This window comes from Myotis nattereri, assembly GCF_964212035.1.
Source record: "Myotis nattereri genome assembly, chromosome: 7".
Lineage (NCBI taxonomy): Eukaryota > Metazoa > Chordata > Mammalia > Chiroptera > Vespertilionidae > Myotis > Myotis nattereri.
This window is the reverse complement of record NC_138082.1, coordinates 55510866-55531515: the sequence shown is the minus strand read 5'-3', so window position 1 is coordinate 55531515 and position 20650 is coordinate 55510866. Positions and strand designations below refer to the sequence as shown.

At 36.5% G+C, this 20650-nt stretch overlaps 1 protein-coding gene across 1 annotated transcript in view; it reads left to right on the top strand.

Moving 5' to 3' along the window:
- The window catches only part of MARCHF7 (membrane associated ring-CH-type finger 7), a 44731-nt gene that overhangs the window by 21541 nt on the left and 2540 nt on the right, over positions 1–20650 (top strand). The window contains exons 5-9 of the mRNA XM_081095900.1: positions 442–1531; positions 4456–4625; positions 14944–15053; positions 18165–18278; positions 19759–19807. Coding sequence (XP_080952026.1) covers positions 442–1531; positions 4456–4625; positions 14944–15053; positions 18165–18278; positions 19759–19807 — 1533 coding nt within the window. The remainder of the gene's footprint in view (positions 1–441; positions 1532–4455; positions 4626–14943; positions 15054–18164; positions 18279–19758; positions 19808–20650) is intronic.

The window sequence follows — 20650 nt, the reverse complement described above, 5'->3', positions numbered from 1 at the left end:
AGCCCACCCCCACCTCGTGTTTTTATTTGTTACAAGAGTTGTTTACATTGACTTATTTGGCACATTTAAAATTCCTTATTTGTTTAAATGTTAGATACTCTACCATATCAATTTCTGATCAGCAGATTCAGCTGTTTTACATTCATCAAGTTGGTAGATTGATGTTTGCCTCTCGTAAGCTCTCATTTCTTTTTAGATTCTGTATAAAGTATAATATTGACTTTATATAAAAGTGCTAGATTTCACCAAATGTATAGAAAGAGAAGCACATTTATGGTTTTTTTCTGTAATAATAGTTAAGCTGTGTAGTTATAATGTAGCAGTATTCAGTTTCAAACCAGTGTTTCATTTTGGCAGTAATTAGTCATTAATAAATGCAAGTTTTATTAGTAGTCAATTTATTTCATATAATTAGCTATTTTTCCTTTCTTTCAAAAACAGATGTTCAAGACAGAGTTCCTTCTTCATATTCACAGGGAGCAAGACCAAAAGAGAACTCAGTGAGCACTTTACAACTGAATACATCATCCACAAACCAACAAATGCCTTCTGAACGCCAGACTGTCCTGTGCTCTAGGGATTCTAGTAGAAATTCTGTAAGATCAAATTTTTCTCCAAGAGAATTGGAGTCTCTCCAAAGCAATACACAGCCTGGATTTTCTTATATTTCAAATAGAGGTGAAACCTCAACCATAAGCAATTCAGATAGGATTGGTTCATCTCAAAGATCATTTCAAGAATCTTCTGACAATGAAGGTAGACGTACTACAAGGAGATTGCTGTCACGTATAGCTTCTAGCATGTCATCTACTTTTTTTTCACGAAGGTCTAGTCAGGAATCCTTAAATACAAGATCATTGAGCTCTGAAAATTCATATGTTTCTCCAAGAATTTCTTCACAGTCTCGTAATGCAGCATCAACTTCTGACATTCTTGATAATAGGGCATCTGAAGCTTCTCAGGGATTTCGATTTCTTAGGCGAAGATGGGGTTTGTCATCTCAAAATCATAGCACTGAGCCAGATTCAGAAAATTTTAACCAAGAATCTGAAGGTAGAAATACAGGACCCTGGTTATCTTCCTCACTTAGAAATAGATGCACACCTTTGTTCTCTAGAAGGAGGCGAGAGGGACGAGATGAATCTTCAAGGATATCAACTTCTGATACACAATCTCGATCTCATATTTTTAGAAGAGAATCAAATGAAGTGGTTCACCTGGAAGCACAGAGTGATCACCTTGGGGCTGCTGCCAACAGATCACAAACACCTGCAGCATCGAGCAGTGCTGCTACAGGTGGCTCCATGTCAGATTCGGCTCGCAGTGGAAGAAACACAGGAATGACAGGGATCCTTCCTGGTTCCTTGTTTCGATTTGCAGTCCCCCCAACACTTGGAAGTAATTTGACCGATAATGTCATGATCACTGTAGATATTATTCCTTCAGGTTGGAGTTCATCTGGTGGGAAAAGTGATAAAACTAAAAGTGCACCTTCAAGAGACCCAGAAAAACTGCAGAAAATAAAAGAGAGGTAAATTTAAATACCTGTCTTAATCCCATAAAGCAAGGGCAGATTAGAGAAAAAAGTATTTCTAAAATTTTAGGCTTCTTGTAACATTAATATCTAAAATTTGTTCCCTTGGGCCCTGGCTGGTTTGACTCAGTGCATAGAGTGTCGGCCTGGGGACTGAAAGGTCCCAGGTTCAATTCTGGTCAAGGGCACATGTCTGGGTTGTGGGCTCGATCCCCAGTTGGGGACGTGCAGGAGGCAACCAGTCAATGATTCTCTCTCAACATTGATGTTTCTATCTCCCTCTCCTTTCCTCTCTAAAATCAATAAAAATAAAATAGAATTTGTTCCCTTGAAATTTATAGTAAGATGTTATCATTGATGTTACCTCTTAAAGGTAGAATGGGTGAGAATTAATAATGGAAGTAGGCACTAAGGTGTCTACTACATGAAGAAATAATCTAAAGATTATTTTTAAACAGGTTTGGATACAGAAGCACACAAAGATAAAAATGTTAATCTCTTACACTAGTCCTTGGTAGACTAGTGCCAAATTGGATTTGTAAGGAAACCCAAGTGGTTATGGATTATTAAGATGATTTATTTACTATTTATTTGTAATTCTCACCTTTTAAACATAAAATTATTTGCACATATTTTTAATTTTGTTTTGAAGTTCCAAGTATATACTGTATATTCTTTGATAGACCAGTTTAAATTTTAGACTTTTAAAGAATCTTTATACTAATCTTTTGTACAGTTGAAGTTTGCTTTAAAATGTCTGGTAAAAGTGGAAAGGTGAAAGATCAGAGATTATAGAACCAATTGGATTATTTTATCATATTTTTCCATCTAGTAAAGTAATCTTAATGAAATGGGATAGGGTAGTACATATAAAATATAGGAAGAAAAGACTGTAAAGCTAAGGTTATAGAGTGTTTTGTTGTTTTTGTTCATAAAGGCCTAATGTAATTTAATTTGGGGGGAACATAGCTTTTACTATCATTTTAAATAATTTTTTTTTTTGTACTTTTAAGAAGAAATACATTCAACTCTAATTCTGGGGATAAAGGGAACTTCACACGCTTTCTGAGATGTTGGGCGTTAGGCTACTATATTCCATTTTTCCTTATAAAGGACAAATTATACCATGTGACTCTTCCTGCTTTTAAAATTTCTGATTTTTCCTTTCTTGGAGAAAGATTTACTCTCTGCCCTGATAGTATTAGTTTAACATTATTGTAGCAGCTCCCTCTGATCGTAAGCTGTCTACTGAGGAATGTAGTTATCACTATTACAGCTATTATAACTAATAGTTACAAATATTTCATGTGCCCAAGTAGGTTAATTTGAGTGCAGTGATGTAAGCAGCAGGTTAATTTAATGTTTTCCAGAGAAACAAGCTGGCACCATCCTCTCTGGTTGGTTTTACAAAATTTGTTGGTTATTTTGCCATAGAATTTGTGTGTGTGTAACCCTTTATTGTACTTTTTGCTCATGAGGATTTTAAGGCACTGCATTTAAATTATAGTAGTTCCCTCTTACCTGTGCTTTCACTTTTTGTGGCTTTAGTTATTTGTGTTCCGAAAATATTAAATGGAAAATTCCAGAAGTAAATAATTCATAAATTTTATATTGTATGCTTTTCTAAGTATCGTGATGAAATCTCATTCCACCTGGCTCTGTCCTGTTTATGATGTGGTTCATTCCTTTGTCCAGCTTGTCCACCCTGTACAAACAGTACAATAAGATACTTTGAGAGAGAGACCACATTCACATTACTTTTATTACAGTATATTGTTGTTATCACTCTGTTTCATTAGTTGTTAATCTTTTATTGTGCCTAATTTATAAATTAAACTATGTTCTAGATATGTGTGTGTAGGAAAAACATAATATATATAGGGTTTGGAATTGGAGATCTTGATATGTACCCCTTGAATATTGGGGGGTGGGGAAGCTACTATAATAAGAGTGCAAAAAAAATTGAATCTCCCAAGTAAAGAATAATTAAAACAATGAACTGTAGAAATTTAAATCTAAAGGTAAAACAAAAATTTATGCTTGAAGTCATACCTCTGGTTAAACCAGGGCATGAAAGTTACCTAGCAGCTGTATACCTATTCCTCTTTCCACACATCTACTAGTATTGCTAAATTTATTGTGAACCAATATAAATCCAGATTTTATTTCAGTAATAGCATTCAGTATAATCAATTTACTGAATACCTCTTTCATGCTAGCAGTGGGCTAAGCCAATAGGGATTTTAACAAAAAATTAATTTATTATGCAGCTATTATTCTACATTTAAGTTATTCTACATGTCAGCCTATTAAGTAGAGTACATAGGTTAATGGAAACGGCTCCACATTTAAAAGCCTACCAAAGAGGATTTACTAACATAATATTGCTGGGGATGGGGTAAATGGAGAATTTTTAAATCTATTTTGTTTTTTCTGTAATGTAATACAAAAAGCTTATCAGTTTGAACATATGTTTTTCTGACAATATGTAAATGAGAAGTCCCTAGTCTGTATTTCTTCAAGGCATTCAGGTTGTTTTAAAAGGTTTTGGAGAGATTGGGGGGGGGGGGGGGCGGTGGGATTGAAGTCTATGATACTACAGAAATTAAAATTTCTCAGGGGTACTGTAAAGTGACTGAAAAATATGAAACTTAAACTGTAGTACCAAAGACAAAATTACTTAAATCATTTGAAGATAAGTAATAGGATAGTTTATTTTATTTACCTTTAAAATATTTATTTTAATTTCCATAGTTAAGGTTTTTCATGGTGGTTGCTGTTTATTGTTACTGTTGTTTTTTCCTAATCAGAGAAAGAGTAGAAATAAAAGAAAGATATTGTTTGGGATTATATATGACTGGAAATGACCAATCAGGATTAGCTTTGATAGCTCTGTTTAGGAAATCTGCCTTATTTTCCAGCCTCCTTTTAGAGGACTCCGAAGAAGAAGAAGGTGACTTATGTAGAATTTGTCAGATGGCAGCTGCATCATCATCTAACTTGCTAATAGAGCCATGCAAGTGCACAGGAAGTTTGCAGTATGTCCATCAAGAGTGTATGAAAAAGTGGTTACAGGCGAAAATTAACTCTGGTAAGATTGAACCTTTTTGTGTATTTTGTTTTCACAATTTTTCCAAGAGATGTATGCATAAATGCATATTAATTAACAAATCATTACAATTTATTGTCAAATTTCTTACCAAAGTGTCTTGATCATTTTTTGAAGCAAAAACATTAAAGCGCATTAGTCTTGTATCATAACTTCAGTTTATACTACTATTTTTAATATTCCATTTACGCAGTAGACAATTTACTTCAGAGTTATAATACAACTATAATTTGTTATTGCTAGGTAACCATTATATTATGTAAGATCCTTTTGAAAAGATTTGTTTCTAATGCTGTTGTCTAATGTTGTGCAGAAATAATGTTACTGTAGAGACTCATTTGTTTCTTAAGTGCCTGTTGTGAAACCAGGCACAGTTCTATATGTGAGGTATATAAAGTGATAAACAAGACAGAGGAGGTACTTGCCTTATGGGGTAATATTGCGTGTTAAAGGAATGACTTGTTGAGGTGATGAACAAAGAAGAGCCAGCTAATCCAGAATGAGGGCAAGAGCATTCCAGCAGAGGGAACAATTAGTGCAAAGATTTTAAAGTGGCAGTGACTTAGAACTGAATGAAGCTTGCTTGGAGTATAATTAGTGGGCAAGGAAAGGGGTGATGCAGTTGAAATAAGAGAGATTAGCAGAGGCTAGCTCATTTAAGACTTCAGAAGCTAATGTCTTAAGTTAGATTTTTATCTTAATTATGAGGGAAAGCCACTGAAGGGCAGGAGAGTGAAATGATCTTTTATTTTGGCTGCGTTGTGGAGGCTGGGTTTTAGGGGGACAAGAGTAGCAGCAGGGAAGCCAGCCATTAATCTATTGTGGCAACTAACCAGAAATCTGTCTTCTTATAAGAGAGAGGTGGTGATGGAGGTGGTACAAATAGGTGTGTGTGTGTGTGTGTGTGTGTGTGTGTGTATTTTGGAGGCAGAGTCTGTAAGACTTGCCGGTGGATTGGATGTGGTGGAGTGAAGGAGAAAACAATTAGGAAGCCCATATTTTTGTCATGAGCTGCTAAGTAAATGGTAGGTTCATTTACTGAAATAAAGAAGACTGAATTGAATAAATTTGGGAAAGGAAATCAAGAGTTCTGTTTTGAAAATATATATTAACCAGATGGAAATGTCAACTGGGCAGCTTGCTAGACAAGCTGGATATTTCACAGGGTATTAGCACTGGAAATTACAATTTTGAGAATCATAAGCACATACGTAATATTTTTAGTATTGGGATTAAATTAGGTCATTTAGAATAAGAGCATATATCAAAGAAATTGGCCCAGGACAGAACCTTGGGACACCCAAACGTTTAGTGGGAGCAGAGAAGGAGATTTGAGGAGTGGTCTCAGTCTAGTAAGAAAAAAAAACTTAAAAAAGAGAGTGTTGTGCAAGCCAAGAAAAGGAAGTGTTTTAAGGAGAGTGTAATCAAGCCTGTCAAATATACTGCCAAGAGATACAAACAAAGACAGTTGGATTTGGTGGTATGAATGTCCTTTGTAGCTTGTCTCTGGAGTGCTGGGGTCATAAGCATGATTAGATTGTATTGAGGAGAGAGAGAGAAAGATGGGATCCAGGGCACAAGTCAAGTAGTTAGCCTTTAATAGGAATAAAGGTACTTAAAAAAAATTACAAGAAGGCTAGTCTAGATATGGATGTTGATCAGTTGTTTAGGTGAGAAGATGCTTGGATTGCTATATAATTGCTTCTATTTTCTTAGTTAAGGGAGATAAAGGTCTTCAGATGGTTAGGGGACAGTTTTAGAGATTTTGATGTGTGGGGGGAAATACCATTCTAAGGTGTTTTTAGGGAAGTATCAGTTTCATAAAAATCAGTGGCCATGAACATGATTCCCAAGTGAGATAGATACATGTAATTTTATTATTTTTTCCCATTGATTTTTTTACTTTATTTTTTATTTATCTTTATTATTGAAAGTATTACAGATGTCCGTCTGCCCCCCCCCCCCCCCCATTGACACACTGCAGCCTGCACCAGCCCCTCCAGGCCTTCACACTATTGTCTGTGTCCATGGGCTATGCATATAAGTTCCCCAGTTAATCTTTCCCCTCTGCCCCTAAGCCCTGCCTTTCCTCTGAGATTTGTCAGTCTGTTCCCATGCTTCTATGTCTCTGTATCTGTTTTGTTCATTAGATTCCACAAATGAGTGAGATCATATGATACTGATCTTTCTCTGACTGGCTTATTTCACTGAGCATAATACTCTCCAGGTTCCTCCAGGTTGTCTCAAAGGATGTAAGAGATCCTTCTTATTTTACAACTGCATAGTTTTCCATGGTGTAAATGTACCACAGCTTTTTTATCCACTCATCTACGGATGGCCACTTGGGCTGTTTCTAGATCTTAGCTATTGTAAATTAATGCTCCTATGAACATAGGGGTGCATACATTCTTTCTGATTGGTGTTTCTGGTTTCTTAGCAGTGGGATCACTGGGTCAAATGGCAGTTCCATTTTTAATATTTTGAGGCAATTCCATACTGTTTTCCATAGTGGCTGTCCCAGTCTGCATTCCCTCCAGCAGTGCACGAGGGTTCCCTTCTCTCCACATCCTTGCCAGCACTTGTCATTTGTTAATTGTTGATGATGGCATTCTAACAGGTGTGACATGATACCTTATTAGCATTTTAATTTGCGTCTCATGATTAGTGACTTTGATAATTAGTGATGTTTTTCAAATGTCTCTTGGCCATCTGTGTGTCCACTTTGGAGAAGTATCTACTTCCTTTACCCATTTTTAATTGGATTGTTTATCTTTTGTAAAGTTTTATGAATTCTTTATATTTTGGAAGTTAACCCCTTATCAGATGTATCATTGTCAAATGTTTTCCAATGCAATGGGTTCCTTTTTCATTTTTTTTGATGGTTTCTTTTGCTGTGCAGAAAGGAGTTTTATATTTTGATGTAGTCCCATTTGTTTATTTTTTGTTTTTTAAAATATATTTTAAAAATTGATTTCAGAGAGGAAAGGAGAGAGAAAGAGATAGAAACATCAATGATGAAAGGGAAACAATGATTGGCTACCCCCTGCACACCCCACACTGGGGATCAAACCCACAAGCCAGGCTTATGCCCTGACCAGGAATCAAACCATGACCTCCTGGTTCATAGGTCAATGCTCAACCACTGAGCCACAATGGCTGGGCCCATTTGTTTATTTTCTCTTTAGTTTCCCTTACCCTAGGACAGCGGCTGGCAAACTCATTAGTCAACAGAGCCAAATATCAACAGTACAACGATTGAAATTTCTTTTGAGAGCCAAATTTTTTAAACTTAAACTATATAGGTAGGTACATTGTTATTAACTTAATTAGGGTACTCCTAAGCTGGCCTTTGCTAAAAACGTCCTCAATCTGAGGTGTCGACCTCAGTGAACATACCCCCACTTCTTCTAACGCCACTTCTTCAAAATAGACTCGCCCAGGCCAAAAACCGGCTTCTGCGCATGGTCCATGAAGTTTCAATCACACTGTACATGTGCGCCCTCCCGTGGTATTTTGTGGAAGAGCCACACTCAAGGGGCCAAAGAGCCGCATGTGGCCTGTGAGCCACGGTTTGCTGACCACTGCCCTAGGAGGTGTATCGACAAACATATTGCTATGAGAGATGGCTGAGATTTTGCTGCCTATGGTTTCTTCTAAGATTTTTATGGTTTCATGACTTAGATTTAAGCCTTTTATCCATTTTTAGTTTATTCTAGTATAAATTGATGATCTAATTTCATTATTTTGCATGTATCTGTTCAATTTTCCCAACACCACTTATTGAAGTGTCTGTCTACTCCATTATATGCTCTTGCCTCCTTGTCAAATATTAATTGAGCATACTGGTTTAGGTTGAGTTCTGGGGTCTTTATTCTGTTCCAGTGACCTATATGCCTGTTCTTGTGCCAGTACCAGGTTGTTTTAAGTACAGTGGCCTGTGATATAACTTGATACCTGGTATTGTGATCCCTGCAACTTTATTCTTTCTCAAGGTTTGCTGTGGCTATTTAGATAGTCTTTTTTTGGTTCTATATGAATTTTTGAAGTGTTTGTTCTACATCTATGAAATTTGCCATTGGTATTTTAATAGGGATTGCATTGAATATATAGATTGCTTTGGGTAGTATGGACATTTTAATGATGTTGATTCTACCAACTCATGAACATGTTATATTCAGAAGCAGTTTTTAGATGCTTTGGCTACAGCCATAGATTTGAGTTCAGTGGGGTTGGGATCTTTTTTCTTCTTTTTTTTTTTTTTTAATATGTTTTGAGAGAGAGAGGAAGGGTGAGGGTGAGAAATATTGATCAGCTGCCTCCTGGGAATGTGCCCTGCCAAGAATTGAACTGGCGACCTTTTGGTGCATGGGACAATTGTAACCAACTGAGCCACAGCAGCCAGGGCAGGGTTGGGATCTTTACCAACAAATATGATGAAGGCAAGGGTATTTGTAAGCCATAATTGTGTTTATGGTAATTAAAATCAGGAGGGAATAAGTACATCAGAAAATGGATAGTGAGAAAATGGTAGGATCAATCTTTGAGTCTCATTGCCATTGAAGAGAATTACCAGATTAGGTGAGTTAGAATGAGAAATTGTAGATACACAGGAGGAAAGGATGCTTAAAATAGAGATATAGGGTTAGTGCAGTAAACTGATGACAGGGCCAAGGTTATGACCATACAGTAGGTAGTTGTGGTGGGGAATGGTAATATTGGAAGCAAGGATGTTGAGAAAGTCAGAGTCAGAAGTAAATGGTCTATGTGGATGTTGAAATAGCCAGGAATAAGTTGGTAAAGGCAAGGGGAGAGAGGGAAAATGAGAATGAGCAAATGCGCGTGCAGGTGTTCAACTCATTAATGAAGGAGGAGGGACTTGGAGGTTCAGAACAGAAATCAGGGGTCTCTTTCCCAATTTCCTGGTGTTGCGGTACAAGGGGCTTGTAAGGTAGAATAAAGCTGCAGAAGAGGCAGGGGGCACTGTGGTTCAGGCGTGGAGTTGAATAGATTATTCAAAAAGATTAGTTATTAGCAGAATTTACCATGAGTACCTCTGCTAAATTCACAAGTGAGATAGATACATGTACCATGAGTACCAGAGAATATTGTGAAGTGATGACTGCTAGGGTGAGAAAGATGGGACATTAGGCCAGATTAATAAATGTATGTGATTGTGTGCGAGTGAATGTCTGATAGTGATACCTTGGAGACATAGGCAAATAGGTTTTGAGGTATGATAGCTTTAATTTTACTAATCTGCTGGAGGATTCAGGTAACCTGTTGAAGCTGGAGATTGAGACTACATGAAAACTTTTTTCCTGAAGCCAGGTGGTAAAGGTCTTCTTTGTGTGGGGGGTCTTATTTTTTTCTTTTAAGCTTGCCTGATTCCAAAGGATGGACCATTTCAGCTATAGCCTCCTCTTGGCTGTATGGTGTTACGACAGCCTCATAGGCTTTATTAATTAGTCACTGTGCTGGACTGTTGCTAAGATTAAATGAGTGCTCAGCATGGTTTTTGGCACTTAGTAAAGGCCTAGAACTAGTCCCAAAATGAAAAACAATTTGACTCGCTTTCTAATACATTTGCAATGAGATTGTTAGTGTTGTATATGTAGGAAAACACATAATACAGTGTATTGTTTAAGAACATTGGCTTTTTGAAGTTAGATGAACCTAGATTGGAATAATAGCTCCAACACTTAACTGTAGGATCTTGAGTAAGTTTTCTTAATATTTGTTCTCAACCCTGGTTACTGATCAAAGTTACCCATTAAAGTTTTATAAAATACGGATGCCTTAGATCCACTCCTGAAAGTTATTATAAGCAGATTTGAGGTGTGTCTTCAGTTCCATCATAACTATAACTGAGTAATACTTCCCTCGTAGGATTATTGTGAAGGTCACATGAAATGATGTTTATAAATAGTTCCTCACAGTACTGGGCACATGGTAAATACTCAAATGGGAGATATAAGGTTATTAGTACTTTTTAAGATAAGTACTTTTTTTAATAATATATTTTATTGATTTTTTTCAGAGCGGACGGGAGAGGGATAGAGAGTTAGAAACATCAATGAGCGAGAAACATCGATCAGCTGCCTCCTGCACACCCCCTACTGGGGATGTGCCCGCAGCCAAGGTCCATGCCCTTGACCAGAATCGAACCTGGGACCCTTCAGTCCACAGGCTGATGCTCTATCCACTGAGCCAAACCGGTTAGGGCAAGATAAATACTTTTGAGAAATGGTCAAATAAATATAAATATCTCAAGGACTGAGCCTTTCTGATAAATTTTCACAAGACTTCCTTATATTTATTATAAAGACCCCATTGGGTAGAAGATTCATTCTGGTAGAGAGTGATATAAACATGCATTAAGCAGTTGCTACAAAGATGAATAAGTGAAGTTTAGTGCAAATTTAGGCAAATGTCAGGGCCTACTGGAATGTGGTAGGAAAGAATGGGTTAAAGAATATAGGGATAAATGGGTTCCTCCTAGCTGGGTGTGGCCTTTTGAACACCTTCTGTAAGTTATTTATTCCATAGAAGAGGAAAAATGAAGCCTTAAGAGATCATTTGTATTGAATGATCTCCAAGATCCATATTTGATAATCATCATAGTTTTCCTGCTTCTGAATCAGAGAGTAGTTTTAAGAAATTCCTCATAAAAGAAAACCTTTTAAATGTTTTTCAGGTTCTTTATATTCTCTATCTGGTCACATTATGGACTTAACCTGATTTTAGTTCAGTGGTACAGTTATAGTGACTATCTTATGTAATTTGACTGAAGCATATTTTTGAGTCAATATAAACAACTTATTACTACATCGGAATAGCATTCACTTTCCTTTTAGCTATTTTCTAGAGAATGCATGTAAGTTACTACTGCTTTCTTGGACTTCATGCCAAATTTTATTACTTAAAGAATTGTTATTGAATAGCACTAATTCTAAGTTTTATGAGCTCTTTGAAGACAGGGGTTACTAGCTATTCTTTTTCTGAATCTCCAAAACCTGTAATATTGCACATAACAAGCACTCAACATGCTAGTTGAATAGAATTTAAATATACCCTGTTACTCATGTGTCTTCCTTTAATTTTCAGAACATTTTTTTCAACTTAAAGCCCTATCTAAAAGTAAATACAGTGGGGAAAATGGCTTTATGTTTAACTAGACAAGACTGCTACCTACTAAATTGGAACCAGAAACTTAAGAGTAATCAAATGTTGAATGCATATGAGACAAAAGGAGCTTTTTAAAAAAAAAAATTGTGGTTAAAAAAGATAAATAATAAATAAATAAATATATATAGAGAGAGAGAGTAAAATTTTCCCTTTTAAACGTTAAGAGTACAATTCAGTGACATTGTGTGCATCCAGAATTTTGTGTGGCCATCACCATTATCTGTTTGCAAAACTTTTTTTTTTTAATTAAATCTTTATTGTTCAGATTATTACATTTGTTCCTCTTTTTTCCCCCCATAACTCCCCTCCTCCCAGTTCCCGCCCCACCATCCGCCCTCACTCCCCACCCACTGTCCTCATCCATAGGTGCACGATTTTTGTCCAGTCTCTTCCCACATCTCCCACACCCCTTTCCCCCCCAAGAATAGTCAGTCCATTCCCTTTCTTTGTCCCTGATTCTATTATAATCACCAGTTCATTCTGTTCATCGGATTATTTATTCACTTGATTCTTAGATTCACTTGTTGATAGATGCATATTTGTTGTTCATAATTTGTATCTTTACCTTTTTCTTCCTCTTCCTCTTCTTAAAGGATACCTTTCAGCATTTCATATAATCCTGGTTTGGTGGTGATGAACTCCTTTAGCTTTTCCTTATCTGTGAAGCTCTTTATCTGACCTTCAGTTCTGAATGATAGCTTTGCTGGATAAAGTAATCTTGGTTGTAGGTTCTTGGTATTCATCACTTTGAATATTTCTTGCCACTCCCTTCTGACCTGCAAAGTTTCTGTTGAGAAATCAGCTGACAGTCGTATGGGTATTCCCTTGTAGGTAACTGAGTTTCTTTCTCTTGCTGTTTTTAAGATTCTCTCTTTGTCTTTTGCTCTTGGCATTTTAATTATGATGTGTCTTGGTGTGGTCCTCTTTGGATTCCTTTTGTTTGGGGTTCTCCGCGCTTCTTGGACCTGTAAGTCCATTTCTTTCACCAGGTGAGGGAAGTTTTCTGTCATTATTTCTTCAAATAGGTTTTCAATATCTTGCTCTCTCTCATCTTCTGGCACCCCTATAATTCTGATGTTGGTACGCCTGAAGCTGTCCCAGAGGCTCCTTACACTATCGCATTTTTGGATTCTTTTTTCATTTTGCTTTTCCGGTTGGGTGTTTTTTGCTTCCTCGCATTTCAAATCATTGACTTGATTCTTGCGCTCCTCTGTTCTGCTGTCGGGAGTCTGTATAATATATTCTTTATTTCAGTCAGTGTATGCTTAATTTCTAGTTGGTTCCCCAATATAACATCGAGGGTCTCATTAGTTTTCTTGTAGATCTCATTAAGTTTATCGGCGGCTTCTAAACAGTTCTTGAGAGACCTTAAAAGTGTGGTTCTGAACTCTAGATCTTCCATTGACAATTTTGTCCTGTTTCTTTGTCTCCGAATTTTGTTATGCTTCCTTGGTGCACCCCCTAGTGGTCTTTGTTCGTGGTCTTATAGTTAAATCTTGATTGTTGTAGCTAATTCCAGGGAGGGTTTGACCTCCAGGCCAAATGGCTATGAGAATCAGCTGTGTCAGCAGTGAGAGAACTTCTGTCCTCTAGGGAGGTGCTAATCTAGCCTTTGCCTGAGGCTATCTGGCAAATGCCTCTGTGCAGGGCTTGGGCGGGGTGCACCGCACAGGATCAACAGGGTGGGCCGGAGAGAGCAGTTATGGAGGCTCTCAGTCCTTTCCCCAGGGGCTCTGCCTCTCTGAGTCCCAGCAACGGCTGCAAAGCTCGGAGAGAAAGCTGCACTCGCTCTGACCGAAACCAGACAGTCGCGCTTCTCCCGTTTGAGTCTGGGTCCCTAAAGACTCGCCTGTATCTGGAGCTCAGAGTCTGCGACTCCCTTCCCAATTGAAAACGCCAACCGCGCCCTCCGCCGCCAGCCCGCTCCGCGCACTCCGCACCTCAGAATTTGACTTCAGCACTGCGCCTCCTCTGAGTGTCCGTCTGCGTTTCTCTTTCCTCCTAGTTGTAGGACTTCCACTCAGCCAGCGTTCCAGTGGTTCTGGGTGATGTCCGTTCCGTCTTTTAGTTTCACTTTTGAAGTAGTTGTTCAAAGCAGCAAACTCTGGCGTTAACCTATGCCGCCATCTTGGTTCTCCCAGTTTGCAAAACTTTTTTATCACTGCAAACAAACTTTACATTAAGCAATAATGCCCTCCTCCTCCCCACCAGAACCTCTGATAACTTCTGATTTACTTTCTCTCTGAATTTGCCTATTCTACACATTTCATATAAATGGGATAATGAGGTGTTTATCCTTTTTGTACCTACCTTATTTTGCTTAGCATAATGTTTTCAAGATTCATCTGTGTTGTGGCATGTATCAGGACTCCATTCCTTTTATGATAGAAAGGAGCTGTTTTGATCTGGACAAAATGGCTTTCTTTCCCCCCTCCCTAACCTAAGGAGGGCACATTCCTTAAACCATGAAAGGTCTTAGGTATATATTGTCACGTCAAAGATACTGGTCTGGGTATATGCAACTAGTTGTTCGAGATACTATGTTATTAAACACTAGCAGCCCTGAGCACGAATCCCTGCACTAGTAGCTCACTGCCGCCCTCCTCCCCCCTACCCCATCTCATAGCTTGCTGCCCTGTCCCCTCCTGTAGCTCTCTGCCTCCTGCCCCACCCTCCTGCTGATCCGTGATCCAGTCATTACACGGCCGGTCGTTACGCATCAAGGTGTAAAAACCATTTGCATATTACATCTTTATTATATAGGATTGTTTTAATGCCATCTTGCAGATGTACTTAAGCGTAAAGGAGGAAGTGCAGATGGCATTCCATTATCAGCTTCCCGGGATCAGTAATGTATGAGTATCTAGCAGAAAAAAAACAACAGGTATATAAATAATGGGTGGAGGCTTAAATACCAGAGTAGGACCTGACACACACTCTAGGTATTGCTGATTGCTATTTTAGGATATATGACTAATTTATGGCAGTAATCCAATCTACCTTCTTCCCTCCCTCCCTTTCAATTTTCTATATCCTAAGCTTAAAACTTATAAGGAAAATGTTTTGTGGAGCCATAGCAAAGCTAAGGTTCACTTGTAATGTACTATTTCACCAGGTTCTTCCTTAGAGGCTGTGACTACCTGTGAACTCTGTAAGGAGAAGTTACAGCTCAACCTGGAGGACTTTGACGTCCATGAGCTGCACAGAGCTCATGCAAATGAACAAGTTAGTATATTTTCCCTCGTTGGTAAGTGTCTCTTCTATGTTTAAAGGACAACTCTTGAAGAAAAGATTAAAACATGGTCAGAAAACCGGCATTAAAATAATAAAAATAGTAATAATTTCTTAATATAATTCTGTTACTGCATTAGGGATTATAATTTTATAATTTTTCTTTTGTTTTTCTCATAACTTTCTGTCACTGAAAGGTAAATAACCAAGTCACAGGTTTTAAATTTATGTAGATAAAATATATCCTATGTTTTCTAAATAAACCTGAAAATAATAAAAGCTTGGGAAAGTGATTCCTAAGTAGTGCCCCAGATGTCTCAGTTACGAATGCCTCTTGAGTGCTGGAACATGATTAAAACAACAAACCCTGGATTTGCTTCATATTTCTGCTATTTCTGTATTTTTTATGTTAGAATAGTTTTTATATGCATATCTGACCACATGTTCTTAGTATCGTTGTTCCCTCTGCCCTCCCCATTTCTGTTTCCAACTTAACGTTGAACAAGTTATTTTATGAAATTTTTTATTCCAAGTTCACAGTTGTTTTCCTTTAGTATTTGTACCATTATAGTCTAGCTGTTGTTTATATAATGAATACCAGGGCTTCTTTGATCATAATACATTTTTCAAATATTTTCTTCTCATTTCTCGGATTCTTTTGGTATGTGTTGATAACTCCTGTTTCCCAATAATTTTGATCACTAATTTTTGTTTCTTAAAGAGCTTTACATTTTTAAATGTTGAGATGCTTAAATTATACAGTTAGAATGAAAAGCTCACTTCTTAAGGGAAAATTTGGGAGGTGGAGGTGGAGAAAAGATGTTAAAGGAGATTATTAGGATGATCCTAGAGCCATACACTATCCAAGTGAGCTTAGCATATTTGTTATTAAGAGAGATAGTTGATGGTGAGAAAATTCATGAATCCTTAAAAAACACTTTTTAAATGAAGGGGTAATGGACCCCTTGCCCCTTTATTTTATTGACACAAAGTTGAGATAACATAAAAACCACTTAAATTGAACAATTCAGTGGTTTTCCATACATTTGCAATGTGCAACCACCACCTCTATCTACTTCCAACCATTTTCATCTCTTCAAAAGAAAATCCTGTACCCATTAAGCAGTTTCTCCCCTTTACCCCCTTTTCCACATCCCCTGGAAACAACCAGTCTTACGTTCTGTTTCTGTGGAGTTCTCTGTTCTGCATATTTCATATAAACGGAATAATGTGGTATGTGGTTTCTTGTGGACACTACTTTTAAATGTGGGAATAAATGGATACCCCTGAAAATCTGATTAAAACCATGAACACTTCTTATAAAATATACATAGACACAAAATCTGTATATAAGTTATGGGATTCCCAAGTTTCTTGAAGCTAATTGTTTAGATTCAGGTTAAAAAATCAATGATCTAGTGCAGTGGTTGCCAACCTTTTGGACTTCACAAGGACCACCAGTGTTCCTCAGACCACCACTGATCTAGTGAATGAAACATTAGGCAGCTGTAGTACAGATGTTACTCCAATAGTAATTAGTTATTCTCTAATGAGTCGGTTGTCCAAAAAAATACCACTTAAGCAAGAAATTTTCTTAAATCCCCAAACGAGTCTCTCTAGACAACTGAGCATTGGTACTTTAAAGAATGGTAGAAGAGTATGGAAAGATGGAGTAATGCAAAGAAATATTTTTTTATTCTCAAAATGTGAATAGGTTACAAAGGATGGTTTTCTCCTGCCATTCTTCCTTCTCTAAGTACTCCATCGTGTCTCTTAAAGGTGGTGTTTGGCTTTTCAGTTAATCCAGGAATGTTTTTACTTCTCCAATGATTTTAATGATCCACATCTTAAGTAATTTGGAAGTGTTGGGAAATAGGTGGAGTCATTGCTAAGAAAGCTCCCTGGCTTTAACTTCTTTGTTCTTTGTGAATTATGGATTCTGGTGGCCTGATAACTACCCCCATTTTAAGTGATTAGTTTAATATTAATACAGTTTAGTATTTCATTATCCAGTGGCTTCATTTTTTTCAAGGTACTAACCATTAACATTTTTAAAATCTTATGGGTATATAATTTTCTTGTAAGATAAAAGTAATTAAGTATTTAAAGAAGCATTTAATAAATCAACTTTGAATTTCTTTTTTTTTTTTAAATATATTTTATTGATCTTTCACAGAGAGGAAGGGAGAGAGACAGAGAGCCAGAAACATCGATGAGAGAGATACATCAATCAGCTGCCTCCTGCACATCTCCCACTAGGGATGTGCCCGCAACCAAGGCACATGCCCCCGACCAGAATTGAACCTGGGACCCTTCAGTCCACAGGCCGACGCTCTATCCACTGAGCCAAACCGGCCTCGGCTTGAATTTCTTTAGTACTCTAGAATCTGATAACTTGCTGAAGTTGGTACTAATAAGGTATAGTTCTTAACTTGCAGATTAGTTAATTACCAAAATGGCACAGCTTACAGATAGCTTGCTGTATAAAAACTACAGGACAGTTCAGATTTTAAAAACACTATATGATTTGTAGTTTTAGCTTCAAAACAATAGAACAGTTTGGAATCAAAGAACTATTTGAGTAGCAGTTACTCTATTTCTTTTTTAGTTTATTCTTTTAATTACCGTTGCCTTTAAATTAATTGTATTACCTAAGAATCATGTGACCTATCAGAGTAGGTTTTAGTTATATAGTATATATTGAGTTAGCTGTAGATGAAGTGAAAATTTTTAAGTAAATATTTAGTCATTTGTGCAGTGAAAGTGCTTATGAGCTTTATAAAGAACCAGATTCATTCTATAATCATATGACTTAAAAGTCCCACTTTTATATAAACCATTACATAAAGGAAGACTGTATGAGACTAAAGAGGCTATTCACACACCTATTCGGACTCATTATTTGGCATTAGTAAAATTTTATGATGTTATGAAGGGTGGCCCTTTATTTTCTGTTTTAATAGATGGCACCATATCTCTTACTAGGAGCTAGACATGAATGAATATATTTCCTCTAGTTTATCAGTGTACTATGACTATCAGTCTCAAGTTTACTAATTTTTCATTCTCCATTTTCTTTTTCTTTTGTTTGCTTCTCTTTTGAAGGCTGAGTATGAGTTTATCAGCTCTGGTCTCTACCTAGTTGTGTTATTGCACTTGTGCGAACAAAGCTTTTCTGATATGATGGGAAATACAAGTGAACCAAGCACACGAGTCCGAGTAAGTAATGTTTGAGGGGGGCGGTGGGAGGGTGTGATGTACCAGGTGTTTGTTTTGGAAAGCAGATTGTTTTATATGCTCATATTTTATTTCCTTTGAGGACTTCTTGTGTTAAAATGTATCTTAAAAATAAAGTAGATTTAATAGAAATTGCTATCTTCTGTATTAAGCAGCCTAATTTTCTCATAAAGCTATTTTAGAGAAGTAATTTTCTAGCTCATAAAGGTAATTGGAATATATTTCAGTGAAAAACAGAATTGGAAACACTAAGGGGAAAATGTTCTCTTTTTAATTGAGGGGAGAGGAGGATGACTTAGAAATATAACTTAGAAATCTGAACTCCAAAAACCAAGTGAGAACAGGAAATTAACCTCAATTTTTTTGTTACCGTCATGTAAAAGCTTACCAATGTACTAATTTTCAAGTGAGTCCATAATGCAAACTATTTTAGATACGGACTATTTGGTATTTGCTCTGTACACTATTACCTTAATTTAACACTTAAGCTAGCTGTTAGGTAGTCATAAATGATAACAGTTTGCCTCAGTGTACCAGAGGAAATTTGTATGCTGCTACCTTGCTCATTTTGTGTAGCAGAGGCTAGGGCCACCTACATCTCATTACTGTAATTATCTGAACACTTCATATCTTTAAATGCGTTCATAAACATATCCTTTAACCTTTTTTATATAAGTGTTCATTTTAGTGACAAAAATTTAACAATTTATGGTATTTTTAAAATTATAAAAATGTAATGTATATTATTATACATTGGTAAAACATTTTTCTGTAATAATCATATGCACATTATTATGCCTGTGAGCCAGTTGACAGATTATCATCATTGAGGAAAAGAGAATAAACTGTCTTAAGACCATCCAGAATTTGAGCAAAGATCTCTTGATTTCTTAGTATTTTAGAAATCATAGTACTACCTAAATCTAGTTAATGCCATAAAATGACTTCTTTCTTAAGAATGAATAAACCATATAAGTCTAATAAGTTCTGTTGAATTCATGCCTTTTTAAAAAGCTGTAGTCAAATTAATATTCAAGTGCAAGTCATTTTTGATTTTTAAAAAAATATAGAATCAAGTGCAATACTTCGAGTTGTCACATTTACGTAATATTCTTGTTTTAATTTTCTAAATTGAATTCATGAGTCCAAATTCTAAAGTTTTTATTTTTTTCATAATTGTTGCGTTACATTTATGCAAGAGAAATGTTATTTGATACAAATTCTGTATTTGCTACCAATTTCTACATGCTCAATACATGATTAATTTATGATTTATAAAAAATTTAAAAACAATATCCTTAAGCTTAGTAATTTTTGATGTGGGTCGAGAAAGACCCTCCTATTTAAAGGCTTAAAAATGGTGTTTGACTTTTTAAATAGAAATGAAAATCCTAAACTGAATCTCTCTTCAGATCCATTTGCAACATTTCAACTACTGTATTTTTTTCTGCATTGTTTCTAGTTTATTAACCTTGCAAGAACTCTTCAGGCACATATGGAAGATCTCGAAAGTAGGTGGAATTCCCCCTCCCCAGATTTGTTGAATTTACTGTTGCAAATTAAACTCACAGAGCAAAGCCTTAAGTATATACTCTATCAAATTAGAGCTTCATTTATAGCCTTAATACCATTGGTTTGGGAAAGACGGCTGGGCATCTGACATTAGGATTTTTAAAACGTATTTTTTTAAATGGTACTAATTTTAAAGTACAGAAGGATCTACTTTTAACCATCAGTATATTACGTCTACTAAATAAAATTTTGTTTCTGATCACCTTAGTTTTCACACTTAAGACGTTTGACTAATCAAATGACACTTTTTAATCTTTTAGATTTTTGTGTTTGTGCCAAAAATTTTATTATTCAGCTTTGTTAGATCATAAAAGATTTTCCTGGGTTTATATATAGTTATAAGAAAATAGGGGTAAAAGAGCGCTAATTCTGAATCCATAACAGAAGCCATAGTGGTGGGTTAGTTCCTTTTTTGTTTGTTTTGCTCCTTGTTTAGGTCCTCATGGACATTTTTAGATCCTGTTCTAGCATTAGGACTTCTGCCTGGGCTCCTATATGAAGGCATTTAATGTCCAAATTTTTACAGGCATCTGTACAACATACCATCTTCTCAAAGTCCTACAACCTCCATGGTGCTTCATACCAGGTGGACGCAGATACTGGTGGCTCTGGAATAGTTCCTGGGACTCCAAGATTACCCTGTTTAGTACTTTTTCACCCAAAGCAAGTGGCTCCCCATGATCAAATTTGAATGCACTCTTTGAAGTGTTTTAAAATATGTATTCTCCAGTTGATTACCTTCTATATCATCTTCAAAATACTTGAAAGTGTTGTCTGTAGTG